The 16,321-nt window shown below is 38.6% G+C and overlaps 1 protein-coding gene across 1 annotated transcript in view; it reads left to right on the top strand.

Moving 5' to 3' along the window:
• Window positions 1–16,321, top strand: part of LOC150096463 (caspase-3-like) — a 249,302-nt gene that overhangs the window by 82,500 nt on the left and 150,481 nt on the right. Inside the window, exon 3 of the mRNA XM_090408616.1 lies at window positions 14,333–14,415. Within this exon, the coding sequence (XP_090264742.1) occupies window positions 14,333–14,415 (83 nt within the window). The remainder of the gene's footprint in view (window positions 1–14,332; window positions 14,416–16,321) is intronic.

Here is a 16,321-nt window from a genome sequence, read left to right as displayed (position 1 = left end):
GAATTCGGGCTTTGTTCGTGGAGTTGCTAACTGTAGTCAAGCCCTGGATAACAAGGGTAGCCAATGGTAGGCCGTATGTATGGCAGCAGGATTCGGCCCCTTGCCACACCTCTGGGAAAAGTCAAAAATGGTTGTCTGAAAATTTCTACGACTTCACCAGTCCAAATGTTTGGCCTCCAAACTCCCCAGACCTTAACCCCATTGATTATTTTGTATGGGGCGCAGTTGAAAAAGACACCAATCGCACTTCCAGTAATACAAAAGCCCAGTTAATGGATAAAATTAAAACAGTTTTTGCGGCCCTTCCCAGGGAGACTGTAGCATCAGCTTGTTCGAGGTTCCAAAGCAGAATTGAAGCTGTGATCGATGCTAATGGTGGTTATTTTGAGTAAATCTTGTTGATAGTATTGTAATTAACTCTGCCTGTAATGTTTTTTGTCAATTCATTAAATTTAATAGATACAAAGAAGATTTTCTTTTTCCTTACGAAACTGTCAAATTTATCCCGAACACCCTGTATATTGTTTAACCTTTATATCAACGACATTGCAAGGGGATATTCAGTTGTTTGCGGATGATACGAAGCTGGGAAGGATTATTAGTAATAATGCAGATGTGGTAGCCCTGCATGAGGATTTGAATAAGCTAGATAGATGGGCAATGAATGGGGGGTATGGTTTAATGCAGCAAAATGTAGGGTCTTGAGGTTTGGGAAACATCGATGGGATGCTGCATACTCTATGGGAGGAATTATACTGGAAGAAGTAGGGGAGACAAGAGATCTGTGGCTGATGATTGATAGAAACCTGAAATTTAGGGGACATATTGCAAAGGTGGTGAAGATAACACAGAGGATTGCTGCAATAATGAGAAGGATACTGACCTGCAGAGATAAAAGGGTTATCATTCCATTGTACAAGTCTCTGATCAGACCTCACTTAGATTATTGTTCTCAGATTTGGTCCCCAGAATTTGAAGGGGATAAATTAACTGTGGAAAGGGTACAAAGGCAGATAACAAAGATGGTTTCAGGACTCTACCATGTTAGTTATGAGGATCGCCTGAGGTAATGTGGACTGCAGAGTTTGGTGGATAGAAGAAGGAGAGGTGATATGATTGAGACTTTTCAAGTGTTGAGAGATGGTTACAGGGTTGACACTGGAGAGGTCTTTCACTTGGTTGAACAGCAGGAATGAGTGATGACAAGAGGCCATCCCTGGAATTCATGAAAGGAAACTGTTTGCAAGAGGGTAAGGAGTGGTTTCTTTCCATGGAGGGTGGTTAAACCACGGAATGGATTGCCTGAAGGAGTGGTGAGAGCGAGAATGATCAATGAGTTTAAGTAGTGGTATGATAGACTTTGTGCTTTTCAGGGGGGGATCCTCCCCTCGATGAGTCTTGATAGAATTTGTGTTTCTTAGGAAGGACCTCCCACGATGAATCTTCTGACTTCATGGAGGCCTGAATAATAATAATAATTACTGTTCTCTATTTATTCCATTGGAAACCTTTTGATTTTTGCTGTTTTAACCTGGCTTCCTGCCATTATAGGAATTATTGTGCTACCTTTGATTATAAAATGCTATAATAGTTTATCCCTTGTTTCCACATCTTTAACTAAAATTAAATATTTCCCTCTGGTGTACGGCGTGAAAGAATAAATCTTACTAGCACCAGCTATCTCTTTTAAGACCTTATTAACCGTCTCTCTTCTTCACATCCTGGTATTTCAATTCCTAGAGTTTGCACCCTTGGAGGAATTGATACCATTAGAGGGGAGAAAAGCTCTCTCACCACTGCATTTGATTGTAAGAGGGGGAAAAAACTTTCAGTTGTAAGAATGAGAATTAAATCATCCCGTGATATAGAAACAACTCTTCACTACAGCAAATTCTATATATTTGAGCTACCATAAAATGGTGGTGGTGGTGATACCACAAAAGTAATCCCCTAATGCAGATATTAACAGCACTACCAGCAATCTTAATATGTACTTAAAATAATCCAGTGGTAGTGGGGGCGAAACCACAACTACCACCAGTACAATAAAATCAAAGTGAAAAACCACGGAAAGAAAACCAAAGTACTTATCTTGCTGGAGGTCTCATCATTTGGAGCCAGACCCAGAAGTTATTACTTCAACCTTGTATGTCAAGGTTGAAGTAATGCAGAAGTCATGTTTCCGTATACAACTAGCCAAAAGGTGTTACACCTTATTATTAAAATACTCTGGTTTAGAGATAAATGTTGAAAGTTTTTCCACTTGGTTATACTATAAATTGAAGATGTAAAGAATTTAATTCTTGGTTTAATCCTTTATCCAAGTGTAAGCAAACAAAGTTTGTGCATGACGTAACTTTACGATGAAGGCAAGTGATGTGGTCGTCTCATGTGAAGAGCCTCTATATACGAGTTGCCTAGTTGTGAAGTTACTTAACACGCATACTTTTCTTACAATGACAAGCTGACTATCCATTTAATTTAAAAACCATGAGTCACAAAAGCAGGCATTGGATATATAAACTGGACTGTTTTTATTCGTTTTCTTGTACCATCTGTAAAACATGTCATTATTATTATTAAGGGAGACCTCCAGGGAGTCAGAGACTCATCGAGGGAGGCCACATACTACACACACCAGCTGTCATACTTATTCTTGAATTCATTCACACTGCTTGCACTCACAACATCCAAAGGCAATCCATTCCAATCATGCACCATCCTCTAAGAGAAAAATCTAGCCCTCACACCTTTCTTGGCGGCCGTCATTCTCAGCTTCCAAGGATGCCTTGTCGTCCTTTCCCCACCCACCATAAATTGAAAAATTCCATCAATTGAAATCCTGTATGACCCTTTCAGAAGTTTGTAAGTCTCAATCATATCACCCCTCTTTCTCCTGTTTGCTAGTGTGTGCAGTCTACAAATTCTCAATCTGTCTTCATAATCAGTATTCCACAATCCTGATATCATTTTTAACACTCTCCTTTGTACTCTCTCCAATATATCAGAATCACAAAGGAAACCAGACCTGTGCACAATTGACCAAGTGAGGTCTTATCAAGGCCTTGTAAAGAAGGCAAAATGACATCCTTATCTTTACATGTGGATGTTTGTTTCGGCATTGCAATTATCTTTTGAGTTGTATTTGCAATCTTTGCCACATGGCCCTAAACTTCAACTTCTTATCTATTAACACTCCAAGATCTCTGGCTTCATCAGTTTCTTCTAGCATAATCCCACCAATATTATCTAATCATGCTGAAGTGAATGACTTGACATTTACTGATATTGAACTGACACCCATTTTCCCATGCCCACAATTCCAGCCTATTCAAATCATTCTGCAAAGACTGCATATCAGCAGCATTCCTGATTACCCTACCTATCTTTGCATCATCTGCAAATAACTGTATGTTGCTTGTCCTTGTCAAATCCTTCCCCACATCATTAATGTACATATTGAATAACAGTGGACTAAGCACTGACCCTTGTGGTACATCACTTCTTATTTTTTATTTTTATTTTTTTTAATCTTTGTACTGGTTATGGGTAGTACTACCCTTACATCATGTCCAGACTTAATATAGGCCTAAGCCTTTACAAGTGTTTTACCCTATGCCTGTTCTAGTTATCATTGTAGTCATTCTCTGGTCGCAACGCCATGCCATCAGCATGCCCTGTAGGGCCCTCAAGGAAAGAACTTTTATATCCTTCTGCATAAGCCCAAGCTATTTTAAGTCCTTATAACTATCTGCACTCCATACGCCATGTAAAGAGATGGTGGCGCTGGTAAACCTCGGAGTTGCCCCATGCTCCTCCCATATCTTAGTAACTAGATCTTGGTTATTTTTATAATAATTTACTTTATTATTATGGGTATAGGCTAGTGGACTCCCTGTTCCCACCACCTGGGCATCAACTACCCAAAATGTCACCATCTCTTTTAATCACTAAGTCTGGCTTACACAAACCCGCAGAGGTCCTATAATGTGGTTCCACTGCAGTCTCCCAACCTTTGTTCTTAAAGTAGTTGTTCAGAATGGAGACCACGGCATCATGCCTCCTCACGCGGACCACATGGGTGCAGAAGCAACACTGGGTTATATGAGATAATGTCTCACTGTAGTGGCAGCCAGACCTACAGTTGGAGTCGTCACTACCCCATCGAGCCGTGCGGGCTCGAGTAGGCAGGGCATTGATCCTCGTCCTGATAAGGTCAATATACTCGAACCCAGGGAGAAGTCTGGTGCCATCCCTTACCCAATTATGCTGGTGACCATCTACAGAACAGTACAACAGAGTTGCCCATTTCTTGTGTTCTGTGGATGCTGACTTGATTAAAGTACCTTGATAATGGGACCAGCCTTTAGCCCACCTAAAGTCTTCTTGTATTAGTGGGCTATAGAAAGCCTCTCTGCAGATGGGGGAAGAAGATAGTTCTAACTGCGCGATTCTTGACAGCCGCAGGCATGGGATCAGCCATCTAGGTGATGGAATCCCCAAGCCCAGCATCCTTCACCCTCGCATGGAAATATGCAGTAGGAGTGTCAGGCGGCAGTCGGAGCCATGATCTCACGGCTGAATGGATAGCCCTGTCTATTTGGGACAGTACCGAGATACATGTCCTACCAAGCAACAACTTTTGGTAAAGGCGAGGTAGGAGATAGTAGGAAAGGAGAAACAGTCTTTGCTGGGGCTTGAGAGGAGATTTCCTCAAAGAAGCGATCCCTGCTTCTAGGATAGAAGGGACAGAAGACTTCCCTTTGGGGAACACGATACCAAGGTATCTCCACTCTTCCAGGATGGTCAAAGCATGCAACAGCCTCCCGTGCAGGGAAAACTCTATAGTCTCGACCTTAAGCTTCTTGTCATGACAAGAGGGAGACGAGCTAAAGAGCAGGACTTCTCTACATTAATAGAAAGGCCTCGAATAGAGAAGAAGTCAACTGCCCAGTCAAGGAGTTCCTGCAAGCCCATCTTAGTAGAGGCTACGAGAATAAGATCATTCGCAAAGGCCATAGCATTAAAGAAAGAAGCGGAGAGTAGCCTATATGGCTAGGAAGAGAATGAAGAAACTCATCTATGACGCAGTTAAAGAAAAGGGTAGATAGAGGATCACCCTGGCGAACACCCCGCACTGCGGGAATAGAAGTTGCACGGGACCCTGTAGTGATAGTGATGGAGCTACCCAAGTATAGCTCTATAACATAGGAAAGAAAAGGTTCTGGACATCCAGCAATAGACAGCGCTCAAAGGAGAGCAGGAAGGGAGATGCAATCAAAGGCCTTTTGGAGGCCCAGCGACGCCATACATAGAGGCTTAAGGTGGTTTTGGGAATCAGAGAGAAGAGAAGAAAGAAGATCTATATTCTTGGCACAGCTGTCCGAAGGGACAAAAGCTCTCTGTCTATAATCATGCTGTATACGTTGCTGAAGTCGTTTAACTAATATTTTATGATAGAGTCTAAGTAACACAGGGGAGATGGTAATAGGTCTAAAGTTCAAGCTGATGCACAGCTTGAAGTGTCTTTCTTCGGAATGAAGCACGTAAATATGGTGGTGTTACTTTACTGGAAAGGAGAATGTCCACTAAGTCTTGAAGAATCTTCAGTGGCACCTTCCGAAGCCTAGACGCTGGAAAGCCATCAGGTTCAGAGGCAGAGAAATTGGATGGAAGAACTGCTTTAATCTGGATGGAGACTGGCTGGTATATTTGAAGGGCAGGAATGGACCTCAATATCGTTGGTTGGTCATCATAATCAGGGAAGTATGGAGGTGGAGCAGAAAAGACTGTACTCCAGAATTTGACAAAATCATCATGTAAGTCTGCTAGAGGTGGAGGGGAAGCACCGTCAAGGATGGTTTTGGCATATTGCCCTCTATTCTTTTTATAGAGGGCGTGCATAGGCCCTCTTCCTCTGCTTCCTATTTGACAAAGTCATTGTAGAATGAGACGTAGGCTGATGTTTACGAGGCATGAAGTGTTCAGACAATTCAGCGTGGAGGTAGTCATTCAACTGATCTGTGATATCCATTCCCAGAAGGTGAGTCTGGAGCTATTTAAGAATTTGATGGTTATATTCTGGAAGAGGAGGATCATCTAGAGATGATGTCAGTCTGAGAATCAAAGCCTCTTCTTCAACAGCAGGATGGTGGCTGGAAGATGGAGAGGCAGGGACAGGAGATATGGAGATATTACCTGTCCCTACCTGTGGCGGATGTGCTACCAATTCTTGAAGTAAGGCTTTGTAACTGGCTTTCTGTCTATGACACTTGATGACATCCAAGGATCTTAATTGGAACACCTTGAATAAAGCTTCATTGATTTTCTTTATCCCTCGAGCCGTCAACTCGATCTCATGAGTGGCGAGGATCTTTTCTTCTTCGGCAGTCCAACGTGCTTTGACGCACTCTGTTCTTATTGCAGCGTCACCTTAAACCTTGTAGACTCAGATCCCCCGTATACCACTTTTTGATATCTGTCAGTCATGCTAATATTGTATTACCCAAACCCATTTTCTCCAATTTACACAGCAGTCTGCTGTGTTGTATTCTGTCACAAGTTTTAGCAGAATCCAAAAGTGTCGTGGTGTATCCATTCCCCTTGTCTAGTTCAATGGTAACATTGTTATAGAATGTGAGCAAGTTGCTAAAACATAACCTTCCCATGTTGTTCATTGCAAAGTAGAGATTCACTGTCAACCCATTTCTGAATGCAAGCCCTAACCAATTTTTCCAAAATCTTCACCACCACTCCTGTGATGCTAATTGGTCGATAGTTGGATACATTGGTCTTTGCACTACCCTTGTGCAATGGAATTACCATACGTTCCTGCGGAATCTTCCCTGTTCTGAGACTCATATTAAACATCCTGGTCAAAGGAAAGGCCAGTTCAGCTGAATACTTTTTTAGCACACGTGCTGATATTCCATCAGTCGCTATTGCTGAATTCTTATTCAGTTTGTGCAACAGCTCTAATACCTCGGCCTCACACACCTGCATTTCTTCATCTAGTGAAGGGGTAACAGTGAGCTCCATGTTGCCAGGTTCATAGCTTTTAATGAAATGGGCACTCATTAACTGAACAACCGCTTCTGCATCTGTAACCCTCACGCCATCCGGATTTAGAAGAGTTATTCTTTCATATTCATTCTTTCTTTTACTTGTCTTATGGGGCCTGTTTTTTACCACACCTTTAAGGATTTGAATCACCATATAAAGCAATCAATCATCTTTAGATATTTCTTCTTCCTGTTAAGTTCCTCTTCATTTACATTAGTTATTCTCTTTTGTTGATGATATCTTTGCAGTCTGGTCCAACTCAGAGTCAGAATTACTTCATTTCTGAAAAATATACTTTGTACTCCTGTATCACATTCACTGTTGAACATGAATCCCACTATCATCTATCCTTTCTGGATAACTTAATTATTCAAAATTCCACAGGTCATGTTGAATTTTCAGTTTATTGGAAGGCAGTCTTTACTAGCAGATACATTCACTGATCCTCTCACTATCATTCATTACATAAGATTTTGTTTATTATTTTAACGGTATAATAGAACACAGAAACTAAGTAAATAATTAATTTATTAACTTGATGCTGATATTTCGCTGGTATTATAACCAGCATCTTCAGAGCACAAAAACACTTTGTCACAATACGTGAGACTAAAACAACATGGTGTACATTAACAAAATTGTAGCAGCAACACAAAGACTAGAGTCCTGATTTTGGCGCCCTCTATCTGAGAAAAAAAAAAAAAAAAAAAGAAAAAAAAAACGCTATCATATATTGCTAGAGTCCTAGAAAAGTGCTAGTTTTTCCTTAATATGACTGTCTCCCAGATCTTCGGCAAGTTAATACAGCCATATTTGTTGAGGTTTGGGGTGTGTTTTAGGGCTTCTGTCGCCTCTAAGAACAATCTCTCTGATTTATATGGGTTTCTGTGTAGTACTTTTGTGTTTTTCCAGTTGATCCTGTGTGCAGGGGTATCCAGAGCATGGTCTGCTAGGCCCGACTTCCCATAATGATATTTCCGGACATACGTCCGGAAATATCATTATGGGAAGCACACAGGATCAACTGGAAAAACACAAAAGTACTACACAGAAACCCATATAAATCAGAGAGATTGTTCTTAGAGGCGACAGAAGCCCTAAAACACACCCCAAACCTCAACAAATATGGCTGTATTAACTTGCCGAAGATCTGGGAGACAGTCATATTAAGGAAAAACTAGCACTTTTCTAGGACTCTAGCAATATATGATAGCGGTTTTTTTTTTTTTTTTTTTTTTTTTTTTTTTTTTTTTCTCAGATAGAGGGCGCCAAAATCAGGACTCTAGTCTTTGTGTTGCTGCTACAATTTTGTTAATGTACACCATGTTGTTTTAGTCTCGCGTATTGTGACAAAGTGTTTTTGTGCTCTGAAGATGCTGGTTATAATACCAGCGAAATATCAGCATCAAGTTAATAAATTAATTATTTACTTAGTTTCTGTGTTCTATTATACCGTTAAAATAATAAACAACATGTTCGACGAACACATAAGTCTGTCCACACGATTACATAAGATTGTTATTATCAAGAGTCTTGTATATTGAGCTTATATGTTCTGCTCTTCTGATTCCCTTTTTTACATGAACTTAATAAAATTATAAACAATCTGATGTCTATTTGATACAGTGAAACTACCATTCAAAATATGATTATCATTTGTTGACCAGACTGCAATTCAATATGAAAAGAATTTCAATACCCTACCTTAACAAAATCTCTGAACAAATAGCACAGATTATTCCCCAATTCAATTTATATACTGCTATCAAACCAGCTCAGAAACGGTATTCTTTCTTACCATCTACAAAGGATACATAATCACCTCTCTCATTACCAGGTGCCTATCAAGTATCCCCTGCTGATGTGATCTTTTCTATTTTGGACAGATTGGCTGCTCTGGTTTGATTAGAATCCAAGAACGTCAAGACTATATTTTATTTTTGGAATCCAGTAAGTCTGGCCTTGCTTTTGATGCTATTGAGTAGGCACAAAAGTCTTTGGAAGAGAACAAAGATTCTTTATTCCAGCAGGCTCAGATCTGATTGTCATTTCCTTGAAATGTGAAACACTACGAAATCACCCAAAGTCTAATCAGACTGTATGCTAATCTCTAAGTTTTGAGAAGTGATTACTATTAATTGTTCATTATTTATTTATATTATATTTGATTATTATTATTTTAATCCATGCAACTTTTATAATTGTTTTTTTGAAGTCTAATATTGTAATTCTATCAACTCAGCTGTGACCAAGACTTGAGCTAGTGAGCATATGCTTCATGACTCATTTTTATGATTCATGGTTACTACATTGAACACATGATTCATGTGTTCAATGTAGTAACCGATCTTTTTCCCTGAAGATGTCCATGTTCCAATGAATTAAATATATTGAAGCTTTTGAAGAAAATGTTATATTTTTTACATGTGTAAGCTATATAAGTATATGAAAATTGTCTCATTATATTATAATACACAACACACTCCTTTTGGACATGTGTGTGTTGTCATATATTATGGGAAAGTCACTACTTTTTTTTTAATCTTATTTTATTTATTTAATTTAAAATTTTTGCATTTTTTTAAAATTGGCAATAATGTTTTTTTTTCATTTGTTTTTAATTTAAATTGTTAAACTAAATAGCATATAATAACACACTTAATATTATTTAAATTATCAGGGTTTCTCAACCTTTTCTGTCTCAGTACTTGAGTTGATAACATCACGAAGAAAATTAAAATTCTCAGTTCTGAGCATTATTTTATAGTTACATCATATTTCGATCAAATTTCTAATTTAAACACATTTAATTCCATGAAAAATTACTGTTATTATTATTGTCATCACACCAAACACTATGGAGTTAGCAGACTCGACTGCTGACTCCAACGGAGTCTGATAACTATGTAGTTTACAGACTCATCATGGGAGGTTTACTCAACTAACAACATATTCATCATATTGAACCTTAAAGTCCTCAACACTCTCTGCATTCAACAGGATTTTCCATGTAAAAATAGACTCCTGATGCTCTTCTTCACCACACTCTTAGATAACCTCCAGGGAAGATCTCTTGTTCTTCTCTCTCTTATCTTCTATTTTTATAATGTTATGTTCCATCAAGTTGTTTTCGACTCCTTGTGATTCTATGAACATACATTCTCCATTCATATTTGTCCCTGGCCATATCTTTCAGAATTTCCAAGCGCATTCCAGTTGCTTGTTTAATTCCATCCACCCATCTAATTCTTGGTCTTCCTCTTCTCCTACTTCCATCAACTTTAGCAAGCATCATCATCTTCTCCAGACTGTCATTTGCTCGCATAATATGTCTGAATTATGACAATTTTTGCTTGATGATCATAGCTTCGAGGGAGCAATCTGGCTTTATTCTGTCTATCACTGATTTATTGGTTTGCTTTGCAGTCCATGATATTCTTAGTACGTGTCTCCAAACCCATAATTCAAATGCATCTATCTTCCTTCTTTCACTCTTTCTCAGGGTCCAACTTTCACATCCATACAGTACCACAGGGAATACCATTGTTTTCAGGATTCTGATTTTTGTTGCGAGGCTAATATCTTTATCTTTAAAGATCTTGCTTAAATATAATATGCTTAAACATTTGCTCGCATAACATGTCTGAATTATGACAATTTTTGCTTGATGATCATAGCTTCGAGGGAGCAATCTGGCTTTATTCTGTCTATCACTGATTTATTGGTTTGCTTTGCAGTCCATGATATTCTTAGTAAGTGTCTCCAAACAGTACCACAGGGAATACCACTGTTTTCACGATTCTGATTTTTGTTGCAAGGCTAATATCTTTATATTTAAAGATCTTGCTTAAATTTGTCATTGCTTTCTTTCCGAGTAATAATCTTCTAACTTCTTCAGTACAATAACCATCTTTATCAATTTGGGATCCTAGGAGCACAAAATTGTTAACTGCTTCCATTTTCTCAATTCATTTCTCTTCCATTTCTCTTCAAAATCATTAAGTTCCCATGTTGCCATAACTTTTGTCTTTTTGAGGTTAAGTTTAAGACCATATTTAGCACTTTCTACTTTAACTTTCATAATAAGTTCCTCCAAATCTTCTTTGCATTCTGCCAGCAAGGTGGTATGATCTGCATACCTCAAATTATTAATATTTCTTCCGCCAATTTTAATTCCAACTGAAGACTCCTCCAGCCCTGCCATTCTTAAAATGTATTCACTGTACAAGTTAAACAGGTACGGAGATAAAATACATCCTTGTCGCACCCCTTTACCTGTTGTGAAATACTCAGTTTCTCCAAGATCTGTTCGGACAGTATTTCTTGTTCATAATAAAGATTCCTCAGAAGGATAACGAAATGCTCTGGGACTCCCATTGTTCTTAACACATTCCACAGTTTCACATGATCTACAGAGTCAAAAGCCTTGCTATAGTCAAGGAAACAAAGGTAGACATCTTTTGATATTCCTGTGCTCTTTCTATTATCCATCTCACATTGGCGATTTGATCTCTTGTTCCTCTGCCTTTTCAAAATCCTGCCTGTTCATCTGGCATTTCTCTCTTCATGAATGGTTCCAGTCTATTCTGAATGATCTTAAGTAATATTTTACTTGCATGAGAAATCAGTGCTATAGTTCTATAATTTTCGCACTCTCTTGCATTGCCTTTCTTCAATAAAGGTATATAAACTGAATTTTTTCCATTCCCTAGGCAATGTAGTTGTGATCCAAATTCACTGACATAGAACAGTTAAAATTTTAACTGCCTCTTATTCCAGTATTCCATCTCCTCCTGGTGCCTTCTCACTGGATAGCTGTTGCAGTGCCCACCTCACCTCACTCTCTAGTGGTACTGGCTCCTGTGTATAATCCTATTCTTCAGATAGCTCAGTAAGTTTGTAGTCCTTTCTGTAAAGGGCTTCTGTATACTCTTTCCATCTTTCTTTGATTTCTGCAGCTTCTGTAAAATATCCTTTGTGTTTACTTTTCAATATTGTCACCTTGGCACTGAACTTCCCTGTTAGTTCTTTGATCTTTTTGAAATTTGTTGGCATTCCTGGTTAAAGTATTTTTCCTTGTCTCTTCTGGCTTGTCATTGAACCTCAGCATTCAAATGCCGTACTTCCTGCAAATTTCCTGTGGCCTTCATTTTCCTCCTTTTCTGAACATTTCTTCACCACACTCTGTATTAATCTATAAAATCCCCTCACTAACTTTTCTATCATTTCACCTCATTTATCCTTTATCTACTCATCATAACCAACATTCCAGAGTACTGATATTGCTTTAGTCACTTGTCTTTGGACCTTCTCCAGTATTTAAACATCACAATGAAAATTAGGCAACTATAAAAGAGCACAATAGTCCAAATGTAAAAAGTACTTTATACAGTTGCAAAACCATCTCCTGATCCTTGTATTTTAGTGTACCCCTTATTGTAGCAGCAATGTGATATGCAATTCATCAGAACACTTGCAGTGTGACCTTAAAACTTCAGTCCACTGTAAACTATCATCCTCCTGATCTCAAATCTCATCCACTTCCTGCAGTATGGTGTTATCAATTAGTACACGGCCTTATATCTCTGCACTCCAGAATGCAACACCTTGCACTTATTAACTATTAAAACTACAATCCCACTCATTTTGTCCAAGCTAAAAATCTGATCAAATTTCCCTGAAGGGAATTGGACACCAGCATGCTCTTTATAATTCTCTACAACTTCATTATCAGCAAACAACTAAAGATCCTCAGTTAGTGCACATGAAATATCATTAACAAGTAAGTTAAATAGCATGGACCCAAGAACAGAACCTTGGGGCAACCACTGGTTACCTTCCGTGTTTGAGGCACTGCTCCATCATACATATTCATTATCAATATTCAGTCTATTTAACTAGTCGATTGTCCATTTCTGTTCTCTGCAGCTTATATATTAATCTAGCATGAGGTAATTTATCAAATTCTTTTTCCAAAATCCAAGAATATCATTGTATACAAATCTCCATTATTCAACACATATGTCACCTTATATAATGCAAGTAAATTGCTAAAACAAGACGTACCCCTTGACAAACTTATGCTGACCATCAATCAAGTCCTGTATTCTATTCTTAACAAACTGCTCCTTTGACCACAAATGCAGATATACTCACTGATCTATAATTGGAAACTTCTGTCCTAGAACCATGTTTTTTTTGCCTTCTTTCCACCCTTTAGGAACTTTCCCCACTGCAAGACTATCATGAAATAACCAAGTCATGGGCATAGCTAACTCTTTTGCACATTCCTTAAAATTACGTGGTGATATGTCATTCATTTTCACAGCCTTATTAACATATAACTCAATTAACAGTTGATACACCTGAGTCAACTCTTCTCCTAATATTTGATTCCTTTCTACATGTTGCACAGTATCGTTTACACCAGTATGATATACAGTGATAAATGCTTATTAAATAATTCCACTACATCCTTTGCAATAGGCACTCTGCTACCATAACAGTGTCATCCTGCAATAGTTATTTTTCCTCTTGCATGGCGTATAGTGAAAGAATTTCTATTAAGTATCCTTGGCTTAACTGTTCAATCTCCTCTCACTCTGCACTTTTCTCCCTTTACTATGATTGTAACCTTTCTAGCCTGCACTTTATTCTTCTCCTCATGCCTCTAACCACTACTGATTGTCTTGTGCCTCCTCTATAACCTCTTTTCCATCACTGCTTGCTATTTCATTATTCATCCATTTCACTCCTCTATTTATTCACTTAACTCTTGGTTTGCAGATATGCACTTTCAACATCTTTTCTACACAGCCATATACCCAGCATATTGATGTTAGTTTATCACTTCCCAAACCAGTACTTCAATGTTGATACCTCATATGAGGATATCATCAAATATAACATTTTAAAACCACAAGTTGCTTCCATCACATGCTGCTTCAGAAAGTCATTCCTCAGAAATTCATGGAATTCACTTTCTCATCTTTGAGGCCGGTAATGTAATAAGCAGTAGTGAAGGAACCACCTCACATGATTTATCATCTATTTAGAATTATTACGTATCATTGGTTTAGGAAACATCGCAGTTTGCCCAAGTTACTTGGATTACATGGTGCAAAGTATGATATTTTGATATTATTGTAATAATAATTAGTTGCATATTAAATGATATCAATAAATTTTAAACATTTTTAGTGGTTTACATTCTTAGGTATCTCCCCCCCCCCCCCCCCAAAAAAAATTAATACAAACTTGCTTTATGTAGGTCCCAACAGGATATGTTGTGATGGGGAAGGCATCAGTCAGCTGAAAGTTAAATTGGCTGTGGAATTGAAAGAAGGTAGCAGAGTGAGTAAACTTTTATCAGAAACTGAACTCTTTGTATATTTGTATATATTCATTATTAGTTTTCTTTGTTTATCTTTATAGCACTTTATTTCCAACTTTGTATATGAGAGACTTCCAGAAAATAATTACCCTAACCCAGAATTCCATTTCAAATCTCGACCTTGTGAAAAAAAGAAAAATAATAAAAAATAAAGCTGGTGCCCCTGGTAGACTGAAAGAGAATCTGGTGAATATTCCCAGACATAGAGATCAGTCCATGTGGAACCGAGTGCAGTAACACAGCAGTACTTGGAGAAGTCGATGGGAGTCTCAGGGCGAGTTGTCTTTTCTTTATAAGGTTTTGGCTCCCTGGGATCAGTTCTTCTGGAGATAGAACTTCTGTCCCCATAAACACCATGCGATGTCTGGAGTGCTCCTTTCAGCCTGTGAAAATCTGAGAGATTGAGTATGATTTTCATGTAGGACCATTCCCATACATGTAGCAGGTCTCCAAGGTGAACAGCTTCTAGTCTTTAGAGTAATGTAGAGAAAAGAAGTTGGCAAAATGGATGTGTAACCTTGGACAAGGATTGGCTCTGGGGACTGGACCTGCCGATGGCTGGGGTATAAAATGGGTATGACGCTGCACTTGGATTGGGTGAAACTGAACAGTCATGGAGCAGTGTCTGGACCTTCTCATTGAATTTCTCAGTTGTGTTGCATCCTAGATGGCTCATCCTAGTATGGCCATTTCAGCCAACAACTAACATCCAACTCGAAACTGACATGGACCTATTGGATACCTGACTGTGATTAAAACAAAAATATTGTGGTAGCCATTAAGAGGTGTTGCTGCATGCCTTTAATAATGACCTCACACATGAAAGGTCACAAGAGACCTATAACACAACAGTGTCATGCATGGGTAAGTGATTAAGGAGAAAGAAGTAATCTATTGATCTATTTTTTAAAGATGTGGAGGTTGTGCTGTGTAGTAAAAAGAGTATGGGGAAGTTGTTCCAAAGAACAGAGGGGGGATTGAATGAAGGGAGACGATAAGTGTATTCATATGTGTGGAGTTAGATAGTCTGTGGATGTTGGTCCAGTGACTGCTTGTGTTCTTACATGGTTGGAAGAAAGTGGACAAATGACAGTGGCCAATTCAGCAGAGCAGTCCCCATGAAAGTACTTATAGAAAATGCATAGTACAGAACAGATCACCTTTGGGAAAGTGCCAAGTGATCATTCCGAAGTGTCACTTTGGGATGATCTGCTTATTAGGTGACTATCTATTAAGCAGATTCAGCCCAAGAAGAGAAAGCTAGTCTTGAAAGGAAATTGGAATATTATCAAAAGTAAGTGGGAGTAAAGTAGGATCTTTCTTGCATGTGATGAGACAGGCTTGGGTTTTTATAGGAATGAAGTTCACTAAGTCGTCTGCACTCCATTTGAGTATGGGGATAAGATCAATACTTTAAGTCATTGGTTATGAAAAATCTTGAGGCTTCAATTGTTTGAGTACAACATTGTTTCTTGAATGAGGAAGAGGAGTGAAGAGTGCTGTCATGAGCAAAACTGTGAATAGGATTTGAAGTCAGAGAGAGAGAAGGTCATTGATGCAAAGGAGGAAGCATGTGAGTGAGAGTGTTGAACCCTGGGATACTCCAGCATTGATAGAGAAATCTGAAGTTGTCCATTATGACATGTATCAAATGACTATTGAGAAAGCTGGCAGTCCAATTACAATGCGCAGAAGAAAGACCACAAATGGCAGCTTCTGCACGAGGCCACAATGCTAGATACTATCACGTCTTGGAAATATTGAGAGTGACTACAAGGGTTTTGCCTAATTTTATCATGGTCTGTGTCCAGGAGTGGGTAAAGTTGATGAGGAGGTCTGCTGTGGAATGAGAATGGTGGAATCCAT

The sequence above is a fragment of the Typopeltis vanoorti genome, chromosome 18 (assembly GCF_054136105.1).
Source record: "Typopeltis vanoorti isolate ZY-2024b chromosome 18, IOZ_Tvanoo_1.0, whole genome shotgun sequence".
Lineage (NCBI taxonomy): Eukaryota > Metazoa > Arthropoda > Arachnida > Uropygi > Thelyphonidae > Typopeltis > Typopeltis vanoorti.
The sequence above is the reverse complement of the archived record's forward strand: the minus strand, read 5'-3'. Positions and strand labels throughout refer to the sequence as shown.